The sequence below is a fragment of the Anser brachyrhynchus genome (assembly GCF_964034855.1).
Source record: "Anser brachyrhynchus genome assembly, chromosome: 8".
Taxonomy (NCBI): Eukaryota; Metazoa; Chordata; class Aves; order Anseriformes; family Anatidae; genus Anser; species Anser brachyrhynchus.
In genome coordinates, this window is record NC_137702.1 from 6,820,456 (window position 1) to 6,837,221 (window position 16,766).

The 16,766-nt window shown below is 40.4% G+C and overlaps 1 protein-coding gene across 7 annotated transcripts in view; it reads left to right on the forward strand.

Moving 5' to 3' along the window:
- The first annotated feature begins 209 nt into the window (after positions 1-209).
- EPS15 (epidermal growth factor receptor pathway substrate 15) overlaps positions 210-16,766 on the forward strand; it is a 47,663-nt gene continuing 31,106 nt past the window's right edge. For 2 of the 7 annotated variants that reach the window (XM_080603274.1, XM_080603279.1), the window contains exons 1-9: positions 213-458; positions 8,044-8,085; positions 11,749-11,838; positions 12,185-12,232; positions 13,229-13,324; positions 13,741-13,806; positions 14,259-14,384; positions 14,816-14,875; positions 15,928-16,128. In XM_080603274.1, the coding sequence (XP_080459400.1) occupies positions 432-458; positions 8,044-8,085; positions 11,749-11,838; positions 12,185-12,232; positions 13,229-13,324; positions 13,741-13,806; positions 14,259-14,384; positions 14,816-14,875; positions 15,928-16,128 (756 nt within the window). In that variant the 5' untranslated portion in view covers positions 213-431. Of the gene's footprint in view, positions 459-8,043; positions 8,086-11,748; positions 11,839-12,184; positions 12,233-13,228; positions 13,325-13,740; positions 13,807-14,258; positions 14,385-14,815; positions 14,876-15,927; positions 16,129-16,766 lie in introns of all 7 variants that reach the window. The other 5 variants (XM_080603276.1, XM_080603277.1, XM_080603278.1 and 2 more) reach the window with 5 other exon arrangements.

Genomic DNA, 16,766 nt, shown 5'->3' on the forward strand with positions numbered 1-16,766 from the left:
CACGCGGCTTCCTCTGGGCCCCGTTCCCAATTCTGTCACAACCAAAGCCCCACAGCCATATAGTTTGGGAGCTCCCCACCTGGCTGATGACTAAACCAGGGGGATGTAACACTTCGGCATGCGCGAAGCACCCGCAAGACCCCACACGGGAAAGGCAGGCAGCCTCCGATCCGTACCAAACCCCCACCCGGCTCCGCCTTTTCACTGCAGCTTCCTCCCGCGCGCTCCGGCTCCAGCCAGCCGCCTCCACCGCCCGGTTTTCCTCTCGGGGCGGGCTCCGGCTCCGACGACTCCGGGCGGGCGGGCGCGGATCCGGCGCCGGGTTTTGACCGGGGCCCGGCCGGGGAAGTTGCCGAAGTTGGGCAGCGGGCGGCGGGCGGCGGCGGCGGCGCGTCCTTCCTGCGGCCCGGCCGGTGCATGATGGAAGCAGCATGGCCGCCCACCTCTCCCTCACGCAGGTACCGCCCGCCTCCCTCCGCCCCGGGCCGGAGGGTGAAGGCCAGGGGCAGGGCCCCGGGGGAGCGGGGAGCGGAGCGGCTCGCTGCTGCCCCGGCCGCCCCTCAGCCTGCCCCGCCGCCTAACGGGCGCCTAACGGCCGCCGGCGCTGTCAGGTGGCGGCTGGGGGGGGTGTGGGGGAGGTTGGGACCCCCCGTGTGAGGGAGGGAAGGCAGGGGGAGGTCCCCCGGGATCGCCGCGATCCCCGCCCGGCCGCAGGTGCCTCTGCCCCGGGGACAGCCCGCAGAGCTCGGGGCCGCGGCTGGCAGCGCCCTCGGTCTTTTGTCTCGGGGAAAGGCAGCGGGCGCCGGGCTCAGATAAAACAAAACAACAGGAAAAAAAAAACCCAAAACCTGCCCCGCGCGTGTGGGAGGCGGGTGGTGAAGTGGGTGTGGGGGGCGCCGTGGCTGTGCCCGAGGAGCTTTCGGGCAGGAGCCGGGGTTAGGGGGTGCTGGGGTTGCTCTGGGTGCAGAAGAGCTGCGAGGATGTCGCTCAAAGGCCTGTTGCAGCGGTGTCTTAGCTCCAGAGATACCGCCTTGGAAGTCATTTTACTTCTTTTTTTGTTAGCTGTGTGATGTGGGGGTACCCCTTTCACCCACTGGCTTTACAGGTGCCTGATGATGAAGGACTTTGCAGGCCCTTACGATGAAGGACCTTGCATGGTCTTAAAGCTTGGACAATTTTGGCATCTTTAGTGTCCAGGTGATCTCTTTGCCTAAACCTCTTTGTTGCTTGAATTTTTTTCCTTGATGGCAGTAGAATTCCTCCATACGTGTGCTCGTACACTGTTGAGGCTGCTTCGTGTTCCCTAGAGATTTGGTAGGTAATGAACTGTACTTCTGGTACTGTTTTGTTTCATGTAGCAGGAACATGAGAAGTTTTCATTCCTACCTGACATGAGCCTGAGGCAGGCCTGTCAGTGCACATGCTCCTTGCTTGGAATGCTTCAATCTGATCGTCAGGTGTCACACGTATGTAAAAGCTGGTAAAGAAGTGTGACTCACTTACGCATGCATGAGGAAACCAAAAAGTTCGGAGCCAGACTACTCAGTTGGCAGTTATTCCGTTCTGTAGTTGACTTGTGAGGAAATCCTCAACCATTTTAAGGAAAGAAAGGGTGGTTCATTAAAAACATGAACTCCAAATACGTGGAGAAAACGTGTCTTTAAAGGTCTAAAGAAATAAAAGGAATATACTTGTGAAGGTAATAGTACCCTCTGTGAAAGCATGCTTTGATAGTCAAAAATGTTAGGTTAGCATTTTCTGTGTCTCTTTCAACAGTCTTCAAGCAAAAGAAAAACGTTTAAAGCATGCCTTTGTTGAAGGACAAAGTTTTCCTAGACCAGTGATTTAATTCTATGGGCTATTCTGTGGGCATGGGCTCTTCTGGCCCTTTTATGGGGAGAGGGGAGGAGTGCCTGCTACAGTATGTTCTGCAGGCGTACAGGCTGTGTAATCCTTTCATTGTAGAGTTTACGTACTTTTTTTTTTGGTCACATGGAACAGGGACTAAATAGAAATGTGATAACGTTGACAGGAGCAGAAAAACTGCCAGTGTCCTTAAAACCGCTGTGACTACAACTTGCACCAGTGGTTAAATTGAGGAAGCTAGTTCTGTTGTTGTTGACCATTTGTGTGGGGAGTTCTTTTTTGGGGAGTGGGGACAGGAGGAGCGTGCTTTGAATAAAAATAATCTTAGAAAGTCAAGCAAGCCTAAAGATCATTTCTTCAACGTAGGCTCTAATTTCAGGCATTTTAGAGTTATGGAAAGTCCGAAGTGTTCTGAATCCATTCTGATGTAGTGTGAGGAAGTGAAAGTGAGTACGGTGGTGGGAGGGGATGGTTGCTGGCTGCAGTTAGATTGATTACTAACACCAGCGAGACAAACTGTGCAGGCTGGTGCTTTCTGCTGTAAACATGCAGAGAATAAGAGGCAGTTCTGCTTGACCTGCAGTCGAGCTCACAGTTGTCTCAGATTTTCTTTTTCCCCTTCTTATGTGGTTGTGACCGATTTAACACAATGAGGAAGTTGGGTGTTTCCAAAATCGGACTGGGGTATTTTCAGATGGCTTTGCAGCTGCGGTATCTGCGAGGGCTGAGCATTGTTTATTTGAATATTAAAGCTTCATTTAAGTAACGTGGAACTTTCTGTTGGTTGATAAGTAAAAATATTTTGGGCCTGTGTAGCTGTAGTGAAATTTATTACACCAAGTGTGCTTGAAGAGCGTTGCAAAATGAATATACTTAATCTGAAGTGTCCTGTTCTCCTAATTTTGAACCCCTTAAGCAATATCTTGTTGCCACTTGCATTTGCTCGGTAAGTGTCATGGTCTGAGCATAACTGAATTAAGTGTGGAACTTCTAAGAAAACTTGTACCAAGTGAATGTTTTGTTGTGGTTGCCTTCAGCTTGAAAACAGCATCGGTAAGAAGGAACTGTTCATATCTAGCAGTCTGTTGTTGGAAAACTCTAATAAAGCTATAGCCAATGAGAAGAATTTTATTTTTGATCTTCCAAATATGGCTGCTTAGCTGGTTTAATTAATTTACAGAGGAAGGAAATGAAGACAGAAGATGCAGAAAATACATGTTAAGAGTGTGGGCGATGTTTGAAGGCTCGTGCAATGTGGACATTCAAAAACTTCCTGTCGCCACTGAAAATTAAGGTGGTAGTTCAGTAAGAGAAACTGCTCATGTGTGTTTGAAGGTTCGGGGAAATTAAGATGGGAGCGTCCAGAAGTATTCAGGGAGAATAGTAAGATACCTTCTTGTTTTCCTGATATTATGAAATACATCTTTTGTGAAAAAGTGGTTGTCATCTTAAAAAGTAGCTTTGAGCTGCTTTAATAAACGAGACGGTCACGTAACAAGATTGTACCCCATGTCTCAGTTCAGACTTCAATATCTTGTCACAGGTCCAGAGCGCTGTGTTTTGTTGACTAAGGGATTCGCTGAATTACAGCTGACGCTAAGGTGGACACCTGTCTGATGCGTACATTGCCAGTTACTGGAGTATATAGGATGTAAACACAGTATGAATGAGTCTTGTAGTAACAGGTATGTTGTAATGCAGAGCCAAAAAGCAAAGCTCAGCAGTTACTTAATTCTTTTTCACCTGAGGTTTGTGGCAATCTTCAGACTTCTGTTAGGGATCAACACAATGGTAAAATCAGGATTTTAGTTTATTATAATTTTACAGGAGTGAGAAATGTGTCCTTCTGCATTGTCCTCTGTAAAAGATAAAGAAACCTGACTGTGTGTGTGCACGTGTATGTGTGTGTGTGTTTAAGCTTGTGCACGACCAGTCAGCCTCCCCTATAAAGCAGGTAGAACTAAATTTTTGATTGGTATTGCACCAGCCATGTTAGACAGTAGCTGAAAGGCGGTGGAGCTGCTTTTTCACATTTTACAGACTTTGTTCAGTACTGATTATAAGATGGTAGAGGCTTCCTGTAGTGATTTGAAAATGGAATTGAACCATATTTAATTACGCAGTGACAGCCATCTGCGCAAAGAGAAGGTGGCAGAGCCTCTGCGCATGCTTCAGCTGTTCAAGGGGAATGAAGGTTCTGACTCTGAAGTGCATGGCAATATATGTGCATATAAATTTGCTATAAATACTTTCTTATCTTGTGTTATTGCTGTAGGGGAAAACTTTAATCTCAAGGAAGCTTTCGCTCAAGAGCTCTGTTTAATGTCCTCAACATAAATGTAAGGGAAACAGTGTGATTGCACCAACGAATAGACCTCTTAAAGTACAAGCAAATAAATCTGGAGAGGGATGTCTGCTCTTGTTTAACAGTTTTGGGATATCTAACACTGTGTCATCAAATGATTGTAGAGGAGCAGCATGGATTTTTTTTCACCTAGGTGGGACGAAATTTCAGAAGACTGGATGGAAACAAGTGAATGTGCAGGATGTGCACCAATACTTGTCATTTTGGTCCTGTGTTGTACAGCCTGGAACAGTGACTCTGTAGCTCCCTCTGTCTGTGAGACTAATAGTGCTAATGTCAGTGTAGTAATAAAAAGACAGTACTTGGAGGAAGTTTTATAGTGTGTGTGGGGGGGGGGAAATAATACACAAAGGCTGGATTCAGATCCTTCTTTCAAGGGACGCATTGTGTGTGTGTGTATGTCCTATAACCAAGCGCATCAACTCCAAGCTGATGTTGAGTTGTTCTTGGTCATGGAACAGAAAGTGGTAGAAAGCTTTGCTGTGAGGCACTTCAAATAAGAGAGAAAAACAGTAGGAAAACATTTTGTTGTCCTTTGGAAAGGGCATCATAATAAAAACCAGCTTGCCTTAAACTTACCTGCTGTTTGGCCTTGTGCTCTTTTTTTTTTTTTCCTTACTTGTTTAGCTCTTGCTTGTATTCCTGCCAGTGCCGTGCCCAGGCTACACGCTGCTGTAGAAGGGATTCCAGGCAGAATGATCCCTGGATGTTACATTTGTCTTTTGGGGTTAATTTCATGCCATTCTCAGACTTGGAGGGAGCTGCATTTAGTGGTGGAAGAGTGCTGAGAGGAACTACTTGGAACTACTTGTACTTTATCCTTCCTTCCTTTTTTTTTTTTTCGGAAGTGGAGAGCTAGGCTCTGTGCTGCGTTTCAGAGGAACAGTTCTTTGCCACCCTGAGTCTGCCCGGGACCCAGGAAAGAGCAAGAGGACAGCTACGTGCAGGACACTTACTGCCAGATGGTGTCATTTGGCCTGGAAGCTGTTTTTCTCTGTAGACAGCCTCCCACCCTGGGCTCTTTAACTTTTTCTGCGCAAAGGAAGGCTGTGGATGGCGGGGTGGCCAGCCTGGCAGTAGTGTTGTGTTACATCTAAATGTGAGCGTGCCGGGGGTGAGAACCTGGGGGCACTGACACCTTGATTGGCACCACAAGATGAAAAGGCAGGTGTCCCTGAAGGTGGCTTCTGTTTCCTGGGTTAGCATTCTGAAGTTGGTTTTGTCACAAAGGCTGTAATTACTAGAGCAGGCATGACTCTTGTGAAGTGATTAACTTCTGAAGGGAATCGTAATAACGTAATTCTATTTTTGTGTGCAGTGGAATCTGACCTTTTCTCCCTCCTTCCTTTCTGCATTGAAAACAAGTTGAATTTACTCTCTGCAATTGCACATTATAAATCCCACAAAAAGAACGCTGACAAGAAAATTTTACAACAGCGCTTCAGAGGGTGTAGAACAGTGTTTTTCTTCTTCTCTCAGAAGATCAAGAATATCCCAGACATTTATATCTTTTATTTTATACTTCACGGGAAAAACAAGTCTGTTACTAGTAAAAAATAGTCTGGGAATTTTTTTGTTACTATTATTCTATTTGTCGTCACAGGAAATTCCAGTTATTGCAGCGATACTGATGGTCAAATGGGTATTGGAAACATTAATGAAATAAACAAGAATTACTGGCCTGCGCTCCAAGCGCTGAATGAAGAGATTGTTTTGCACTTAGTGTTTTCATGGCAGGACTCGATATTTCCAGGAGTGACAGTGATAGGTCTGGCTGTAAGAATGAAACTTTTGGCTGAACAAAGGGGGATATTGGGCAAGAGGGATGATGGATTGATGCTTCGAGAGTGCGCGCTGGCCAACGTTGTTCCAGTTATTTTGCTTGTAGCTTTAATTTGATTCTGTGTCTGTGCTGTTACATTACAATGAATTAATGAATTTTGGAAATATTTGAATGTTCGGGAGAGTTGCTCCTCTAGACTGCCACTGAAATTGTAGCCGAGTCAGTAAGCAGAGCACTTGTAGTTAAGAAAATGTAAGTATGCTTTGGGGCACGTTGAAAAGTGACAGAAAGTGGCGTTGGGTTGGCGCTGCGGTGGTCAGGTCTGGCAAAGCGTGAATGTATTTCGTCAGGCTGGTTTGAGGGATATGCAAATGCCCGCCTAGGTAGTGGCTGAAATAATAAACCTTCGTGTACTGACGGAGGTTTCCCAGCACGTGGAATTTTGTTACCACCACGACCCCAAAGAAGTAAACAAAAACCCCGAAAAGTAGAGACTGAGCAATGCTGTGAGGCTCTTAGAAACTGAGTGCCTCAGGGGCAGTGTTCTTGGTGAATATTCGGGTTTAAAGATCTGAAAGCAGGTGCTCCTGTTACCTCTGGCTGTTCTCTGTCATCTGCCTTGTGGGGTGCTCTGTTAATACAGCATGCTTTCTGTACTTGAACGGGATCATGCTAAAACCCCAATTTCTAAATAGTTTCTAAAACCAAACTTTCCCAGTAAACATTCTTCAATAATCGGCATGTGTGGAAGTCTGGCAACTTTATTAGCTGTTGCTGTAGGAAAATATGTGTTTTTTTTTAAATAGTCACTATTTACATGTGCTGTAGTGAAGTCTTTTCTCTAACTCTGTGATTGATGACAGCCTAGCATACTGTTGGTTTCTGTCTTTCAATGCAAATTTCTAAACTTTAAATCAGGAAAAAACTACCTTGTTTGGATTTAGTTCGTGCGAAGGTCTGTGTGTGCGACCCAGAAATTTAAGATCACATTCATCTTAAGGGGGAGGAAAATTCTAGTTTCTGGATCATATTCAAAATTAGTTTTTTATGACATGGAACTCACTTTAACTTCTGTTGTGCTTACGTTTTCCAACTGGGGTTGCAAAGGCACCCCATTGCAATGATTCTAGGCTTATCCTCCGCATAAATGCGCCCAGTCACGCACACAATCTTTGCTTCATGCAACGTGCGCTTCATGAAAACAGCATCTAATTTTGTGCCTCTTCTAACTTCAGGGAAAGTGAGGGAACCCTATCAGTACATTTTTGGGGAATCTCTTGACCAAAGGTCCTTGGTACAGGAACAGATACTAGTTTACTAGCTTCTGTGTGATTTCAGGCTTGTTTTTTTGTTTGGCTGAATAGAGTTTCTAAGAACGGTTCAATTTAAGAAAAAAAAAAAGCCTTTTCCAATGATGGCGTTTTATCCTTGCTCACCTAAGTTTAGGTGAGTACTAAGTGTCTGGTAAATGGCAGTGGAATTAAGGCAGAAGTGATGTCTGGCAATGATTCAAGTTGAAAAAAACTAACTTAAAATATTACTTTTTCTTGCATCATTGCTTTGGATTTAGTTGTCCATCCACAAACTAATTTGGATGTCTGCGAGTTTTGCAGACTAGTTGTGTATGGCACTAAATTCTAAGGAACAAGGCAGTAGATAATGAAATAAAACTGTCTGGCTTTGTATTCGTAAGTGAGCACTTCCTAGACTGTGTCACTTCAGGTTTCTTCTCGTTTGTCTGTATTTGATCTTGCTCAGGAATTGTTGTCTCATACTGCCCAGCCTGCTGACCCCCCTGATAGTAATCTGATAGCGGTTAGTATCGCTGCCTTCAAAAAAGAAGTCGTCTAAAAGTTACTGTATAAAGAGCTGTCGTAGTCCTAATTGTTTTGCCGAATAAATAGAATTATATAAATGCTTAATGTTTCTCTGAAGACCAGAAAAAGTGTTTTCTAGCTTTAGCTATATAGGCAGAAGACAGTTGAAATATGGATTTTGTTTAATTCTATCTTTTTTTCTTCTTGTATAGCTGTCAAGTGCAAATCCAGTGTATGAGAAATTCTACCGACAGGTATGTATATTCTTGTTGAGAAAATAAAATTTATTTTGTATAAAATAATATTATTTTGCTCTAGACTTCAGCGTGGCTAGCAATGTGTAAATGACTGAATTTCAAGGCAAACACTTCTACTTTACAATATATTTTTGTAGTCACTAACACTTGGGTCTGAGCTATATCAGAATAAATTTAGTTATAAGATGACTTATTTAATTTTCTAGCAAACTGTCGTATGTGTAACATACATTACTTTACAATTATACCAGACCGTTAGCTGTTGGAATGGAGTATACCCTTGCTAAATACTGTGGGGATATGTTTTTTTTCTTTTCCTTTTTACAAATGAAGCTGGTTTTCTTGTGTTTGTGGTCCAAGGTTCTTACCAGCTGCTGTAAGGAGTGAAATCTGGTTGGAAGGCCACTGAACGCTGAAAGAATATGTGTAGTTCTTGCAGCTCCCCTCAACAGATAAATCTTTTGACTTTGGAATTTTATACATAACTTATCTTTTATAGTTAGATCCAGCAACAGTAAGGTGTATTAATTTCTATAAATACAGCTTTTTTTCCGAAAAAAAGCTGTTTAAACTACTGTATTATATCAATATTTTGTATTTTGCATATCTGATTATGTAATGACAGATATATGATAACATTTAAAGAAACATCTAAATGAATTGTATAAAAAAAATGCCTATATATACATATATACAAAGACTTGTGAATAACTGTTGAACCTCTGAAGCAACCTAATAGGATGTTTTTCTCCTGTTGTGCAACTGTTAATGTTCCTGTTGGTTTGTTGTAAGACAGGATATCGTGTATACGATGACATTTTTATTTAGGAACTTCTTTTGGTTTTGGTTATCAACGTTAGAATGCAAGCTGCCCTGCTAGGGAAGAGAGAAGATCATGATTTCTATCAACACTCTCTTTTTGGTTTGTGCTTAGAGGATTAATCCCTTTCTCAAGTGCATAAAACAGTGTATCAGCCTGTGACGTCTCAAAAGTTTGAGCTCGCTCTTCTACTTTAAGAAGGCTTTTTCTCCACTGAAGGGGAGTAGCAGTTTGCTGAGCAGTAAGAGAGAGTTTGCCTTGATCAAAGTTAGGATGGCTCCTGAAGGTGGAAGGAGATAGTATCACCCTCACAAAATTGTCTTTCAATCTGATGAACAAGTCTGCTGTGCATCTGTCCCTAGGAATTAGATTTGAAGTCCTTAAGAGAATCCCTTATTGTGGTGAATGTTACAAGGTCACAAGGCAAGGAACTCACCTTTCTCCATGTTAGGTTTCCTAGCCCAATACTACTGACTCTTGTCACTGACTCGCATAATCTTTGTCAGGTACTTGTCCGTCTCTTCCTCTCAATTGTAATTGTTTAACCATTGAAGTGTGAAACCAAAAGGTGGGTACAGAAAGTGAATTTCCGCACAAGTGTGATCCTGGTTCTGAAGTCCCTTAACATCTTGCATTCATTGGCTTACGCAGCCTAGTGAAATCGGAGCACTGTTTGTTGTCTGGCAGTGTACAGTCACGGGGATTCCTTGAACCTGATGTTACTGCGAGTTATATTGTGCCAGTGGATTTGTTTTCCACAGGATTAGTCTTCTGACTTGCTCGGCCAAATGCTTTTTCTGCAAGCGTTTTTCCTAAAGAGTAGCTTTGGAATGTACTATGTCTAAATGCTTTCAGTTGCACTAGATAACTTTTTCCTTCTCCCTCTTTTATAAGGATATGTCAGCTTTTCAGAGTAGCTATGTGAGAAAGACATTTCCCTTTGTCTTCCAGTGCTAGTAGAGCATGTCTTGCTTCTTTCATACCAGAAACACTTAAGAGCATTCCATACAAATTGAGAATAAATTCATCACCTGAAATAGCTCTGATGCTTAGTACTCTGCCAGTTCTATCACAGAGTTAGTCATTCATTTTACATAATGTGTATTGTGAAATGGCAATTAAATCCCGCGCTTTGTACTTAGAATGCAGTTGAAACCTTAACCTGTCAATAGGGATGTTTCTCTTTGAATAAGTTTTTGTTTTTTCTTTTTTTGCTTGACCATACTTAGACTGACTCTCAAAGCAGCATGAGGTTAAAGGATACATTTAAATATGTATGATAAATTAGCAGGCGGTTACTTGTGCTGCATTGTAACAGGTAAGCAGTATGCCTGAGCTGCTGATGAATTCTTGATGAATCTGAATTGAAATTCACTGTTACCTTGTGACCTAAAGAGGTCACGTACATTTTAAAGTTTTAATCATTTCTGGCCCTATAAAAGACAACTTGCAGCAAGGTAGTTGTTGTCTGATACAGTTATGAAAAAAAAACCTGCTTTTTGCACACTGGGGTGGGAGGAGAGCTGTGTCAAGCTGATGATAAATACCAGCAATCTGCTCAGTGCAATGGTCAAACATAAGCCAATTTTCTGCATTGTTTTAATGCTTCGTAAGTACCTCCATCCCAGCATACAAGAGTCAAATAGTTTGTAAAGAAATTGAAATCAGACCTTTTTTTGAAAACAAACCAAAAAAAAAAAGAAAAAAACCCACCATCTTCATTTTCATTTTAGGGAATTATTTGCACAGAAAAGAAACTGTATCCGTATCAGATTAAGTAAGAAGCTTGCTTAAATCCCTCAAAATCTCCTTCCTCTGGGTTGGAAGTGAGGAAATTAAAAATAAACACAGCTGATATTGTATTGCTCTGACTTTCTTGAAAGCTAAGAAAAATCCTAGGTTAAAGGCTTTCTGAGTGGATGCTAAGAGTACTTGGCTTATGTAAAAGATGGGCTCCTCTAACTGAAAAGGGGACTTGTTGCAGTGACTTGGCAACTCCTTGCCTATATTATGAACAGCTCTCCCACACAAACTGAAATAGATGACTGGAAAATAATTAACAACCTCTCCTAATCAGTCATATTAGCTGTAAAAGTGAAAACATCTTTTGTTTTCAACCTATTAAATAATGTTTTCAGGATTGCTTTTGGAGTTTTTTGATGTATTTTAGAAGCAGAAGCAGGGAAGACAATCTTCAATCTTCATCCACTTCAGCATACTTTGCAAATAATAAATTCTCTGCAAGTCTTTTGCTTTCTAGTTCTAAACATGTCTTTGGGAGGTGTTTGCTTTGAGCACCTCATGTCTGCTGCGTGTGTGAACTTTGAAGGTTGGTTTTATGTTTGAAACATAATATTGAATATAGGCTTTGTTTAAAGAAAGCTGTGGGACTGTAGGTGTTGGCTTTGCATCACCACCAAGTGTTCTGCTGTATGTACCCGGTCTTGCTGTTCTGTGTGAAGCGTCTTTCACGCTAGTCATTCGCAGGCTAATCCAAAGACAGCCATGATGACTCAGTGGTCAGCAAGCATTCAGAAACCAATGGGCTTCACAAGGGGATACCGGCAAATCTAATGCTAGTATTAAGTTACTAGCATGTCCTTCAGTTTTCCATGCACGTTGATTTATTGGTACAATTTCAATTTTGGTTCTGTTTCTTCCTCTTTAGGAAGTGTAGAGAACATTCTCTCTTGCCTCTTTTCTGTCCTTTGAAGTGTTTATCATGTCTCAAATTCTACATAGTTTCAGTTCTTCGTGGGTAGAAAGACTGATTTTGAAGATTATATATATTTTTAATCTACAAAGCTGTTTTGTGACGTGAATTTTTTTTCTGCTCCCAGGTTGATTCTGCCAATACTGGAAGAGTGTTAGCTTCTGATGCAGCTGTTTTCTTGAAGAAGTCCGGATTGACAGATTTGGTACTTGGAAAGGTATTTAACAATTGTTTAACTCTATTGTCTCTTGCTTTAGTTAGTATCCTCTATAAATTAAAATACTTAGAATAGTAGTACAGGATACATGAATTTCCCTAATGCATTTTCAGTTGTGCTATCTAACGCTTTCACATTTCAGCAGCTATGCTTATTCTAACATGTACGTTGTTTGTGATGGAAATAAAAGCAATATGTAAATTTGTCACCATAAGTAACTACTATCATGAAAGTTAAGAACTAAACTTTCATCCAAGAATTATATCATTGTTAAATTGAGTGAGAACTTGCCAGATTCCTTTCAGTGTTGTGAAACACCTTTGTGAATATTGTTTTTATGTTTTAGATTTGGGACTTAGCTGATACTGATGGCAAAGGAATCCTGAACAAACAGGTATGGTTGTATGATGAATGAAGTTACTCTAACCATTAGCAAATCTTGAAAAAGGTAAACATTAACATTTCTGTTTCAGGAAAGCAGTTTTTATAGTGGGATTCTTTTCTGGTATGTACTCGCCATTTCATTGTAAGCTACAATAAATTAAGCAGCCTTCAGCTACTTCATTCGTTTCTCTTGAAGTCATAAAATGAGCTGCTATGTAGCTGTGCAGTACCACTGAGGAGTAATTTAAGGTCTAATGGTCTGTATTAAGGTAACTTTTCCTCTGAATCTTCGGGGGAAATGTAATGCAGAAATTAAAATTCTAGTAAAATCTTTAAAATTCCTCTTTATCTAATTTTGGTGGGTTTCACATCAGTTCATTCTGTTTGGAGTTGTTCTTTCAAAGCTGCAGCTATGAGCAGTATGTCAGTCAGACTTCCATATCAGTGGTGCATGTGGTGTGATCTGCTGAAAAGCTCTGATATGATGTTGCTGTTTGATGGTTTGAAGCAGTTACTTAAATAATGGCCTGCAGAGAGCTAGCTGCTTTATTCCATGGTAGGAAAAGATGATTGTAGGATCTATTAAACAAATCTTTCATCAGCCTTCTACTTCAGTTCACCTTTCTTGTACGCTGTATGTTTCTTTCCTCCTCCTCTGTCAACTGTCACCTTTGGGATTAGCTCAGTTCCTTCAAGATAAACAGCTGTAATTGCTACTTCAAATTTCACTGCTCTGTCATAGAAGAAGTTAGTGTGGAGAGCTGATTACACTAGCCAGGAAGCTACCAAATGCTTGGAGCTAGTAATTACAAGCTTTACTTCGCTGGAAGAATTAAGCAGTTTTTGACTGTTGCTTACTGTCGTCTTGTGACACATGCCACTCCTTCTCCCCCCCCAGCCATTTGTGGCCCTTGTTTACATAACAATACTAGAAAAACTCTTAACTCTTCATAAATTGGAGTATTTTCATGTAACAAAATTTTCACAATTTTTTTTTTTCCTGTAGGAGTTCTTTGTGGCTTTACGACTTGTAGCATGCGCACAGAATGGATTGGATGTTTCCCTGAGTAGTCTTAATTTGCCCGTTCCTCCACCAAGATTTGTAAGACTGATTTATTTATTTTAATTGAACATACCAACTCATTAATAAGAACTGCTTTGAAGATAACAATTAGGGTTTGGTATAAATACCAAATATTTTTGGAAGTGATGTTGTAGGGGAGGGGAAAACAGGACAATGCAGAATTAGAATAAGGTGCTACATATTCTGGTCAGGGACTTAAATATAAAATTTTGTAAAATTAGAATATATATATAGTATTTGTTCTATTGGTGTTGTCCTTAATGGAAGAAACACTTTAAATTTCTTATTCTAAATTTTGGTATCCTTCACATAAGATATGGATGACTAAAATGCAGTACAGACTTTGAGAAGCAGTCACTTCTCAAATAGGGGAGTTACTTTGAAAGGTCAGAACCAGTTCTCTTCTGATGTTTTTTTTCCTGTTTTTTCATTAGACTGATACTGGTAGTCCTTTGCTACTCAGTGGAACAGCATCAAGTGATGTACCATGGGCTGTTAAGGTAAACACAATATTGGGCTGTGATCTAGAACTATGATGTCATTTGCAAGGAAACAAAAATCTTGAAAAAAATATGATACTGATAACTAGAGTTCACTAAGTATGACAAATTGCTATTTCTGTCAAATCTGTAATTGGCCTAGTAGACCTAACTTGATTGGATGAGAGGGAGGGAATGGCACTTGGGAAACCCTGGGAAAAAATTCATTTATTTGGAATAGTTACCTGAAGCCATGAAAATAAATGAAAGACTAAATCTCAGTGGGTTTTGTGTGAGCCTATGAGTCAAAAGAAAATATGGAAAAAAAATCTGTACATCACGAACTTCAGTGTGTGTTTTTTCACTGTAACAAAAAAACAAAAAAAAAAAGCTTAATACTTTGGAAATAACGAGTGCTTCTTAAACTGTGAGTGGTTGTTTCCATAATTAGTATTTTTGTTCTGCTCCTGCAGCTGGAAGACAAGGCCAAGTACGATGCTATTTTTGACAGCCTAAACCCCATTAACGGACTATTGTCAGGGGATAAGGTGAAACCTGTACTCCTTAACTCAAAACTGCCAGTGGATATCTTAGGACGAGTAAGAATCTTTTTAATTAATCAATAATTTGAACATGATAACTGTGAAACACTCAGCATTGTCTGTTTCTCAGAGTGTTTGTAGTAATGCGCCTAACTTGTAACTACTGTCTTACAGAGTGAGAAAATGCAAAAATAATCTTTGATATTCTGATAGAGATCGCATCTTACTGTTAATGTACCAGTTTTGTGTATGCTTTAACACTTTGTTTAGGACAGGGTGTCATTAGTGCACTCTGTTTCCATCTTCAGATTCTCTTCCTTTGCATGGTTTATATGAATGTATATTGCTTACTGAGAACTAATGCTTTTAGGTTAATAGAACTTTGGATATACTCGGGGGAAGCTCTCACATTTGTTTTTAGTGAGGTTGTAAATAGGCAAACGCTACAGTTCAGGTAAAAATCCCTGTATTCTGCTTTTGATTGGTAGGTGTGGGAATTGAGTGATATTGACCGAGATGGAATGTTGGATCGTGATGAGTTTGCAGTGGTAAGTATGTCTCGGGATTTTGGAAGTCTAATGACGAGTTTAAAGTGGATGAGTTGTATGTTAACTTTTGCCTGTATGGTTTCATTTATTGCCTTTATTTAGGACCTTAATCAAGTCATAGTATTAAATTAATGTTTCTGTCGTTACTCAACACTAACTTCTCTCTGGGCTAAATGAACCATTAAAAACTTATACTTGTGATATGCGGTCCCACAAAGGACTGAGCCGTTTTCAACTGAATAATAAGTTTTAACTTAACCTTCAGTGTTCGTGGTACTTGATGCCTCAAGATACATTTGAGGATGTTTTTAAAAAAAAAATGTGTAGAAATTCTGTCAAGGTTCACAGCAAATTTAGAGTTTTAACACTATTAATGCCAGGACTGATGAAATAATGTAAGAAGCAGTAAATAAAGTTCGCTTCTTCCAGGAGATGGCAAGTGAGAAGTGGTCAATATCTTCTGAAACCAGTTCCTTTTAAAGCCTAGTAGTTAACTATTACTGTACTTGATTTTCCTGTACTTACGCTATAATTCTGCAGACTTTTAGCTTTGAGATCGGAGAATCAATATGATGTTCTAGGGAAGTGCTGGAGATTCACTTGACAGTCTGTAAAATACGGTATTTAAAATCTCTTTAAGATGCAGTTCTGTGTTGAACGGTAGTCACAAAATTATTAAAACATACAACCACAACAAAAGAGTAGTCATTAAGCAAAGTGACTCCTGGAAAAGCAATTAATACTTTAAAATTAAGAGCTTAAAGTATTTGATCAAATACAATTCTACCAGTGGTGGTTATAAGCTGGGTAATACCTGGGAGAATCATTTTACTGTTCTAAAAGATACTGAACTTCATTTGCTAAGCAGTGACACTCAAAAATAAGTAGTAATAAAAAACGCAGGTCGGAAGGCAATAAGCTGCAACTCAGTTCAAGGGGCTTGTAAAGGAGGAACATAACAGAAAACATAATGGAAAAGATGCTACAAATGTATTTCTTAACTAGTGTCCCCCCCCTTCCCCAGTATTCACACGGTTTGTTTTTGTGTTCAGGCGATGTTTTTGGTGTACTGTGCGTTGGAGAAAGAACCAGTGCCAATGTCCTTGCCTGCAGCTTTGGTGCCACTATCCAAGAGAAAACCTATTAGTGTTCCAGGAGCAATGCCATTAATTCCATCTTCAACGTCAACCAAAGATTCACATCAGTCCTTGCCACCTGTAGGCATTTTAGCTGCCAAAACACCATTATCACAGGTATAATTCTGAAGTGAATTGGGGTTAAAAGATTTGTTCTTAATGCTGTGCTTTGAGGTCTGCCTGTATGAAGTGTCTTGATATACGTTTTTAATTTCCTTCTCCTTGTCCTATTGATTTGTTGATAAAGTTGAGAAGGCCGATGGGAAAACCAGGTTAAGAGAAAAGCTAGCACAAAATTTATCTTGTTCTACTGCTTTTAGATGTCTTCAAATATAAATGATTGGATAAAAGAATATTATTTAGTAAAGATTTTGAAGATATTTAAAAAGTAAATTATTTCAAAACATAAAGCTCAACCCAAAGGTCAGAATACTAAGCAAACAGTTTTAAAACATAGTCCAGGTACACGTAGGCAGAACATACGTGTTCTGGCTGAAGACTGATTTGAATATGGACACTTTTTAAAACAAATGTGTCTTTACAAGTGGATTATAATTTACTGGTTATATTCAGAAGATGAAATTATTGAGAAGGGAATCTGAGGTAAGAACTGTAGTACTTTAATGCATAAGATGCTGTCTGGATATTTAGACACCTGTATTTGAGCGATCAATAAAAAAAATTAGCACTTTAATTCTGGAGGTTCCAAGGTTTTCATCTGTCAGGTTGCTTGACTGACTTAAGCCTGTGTACAA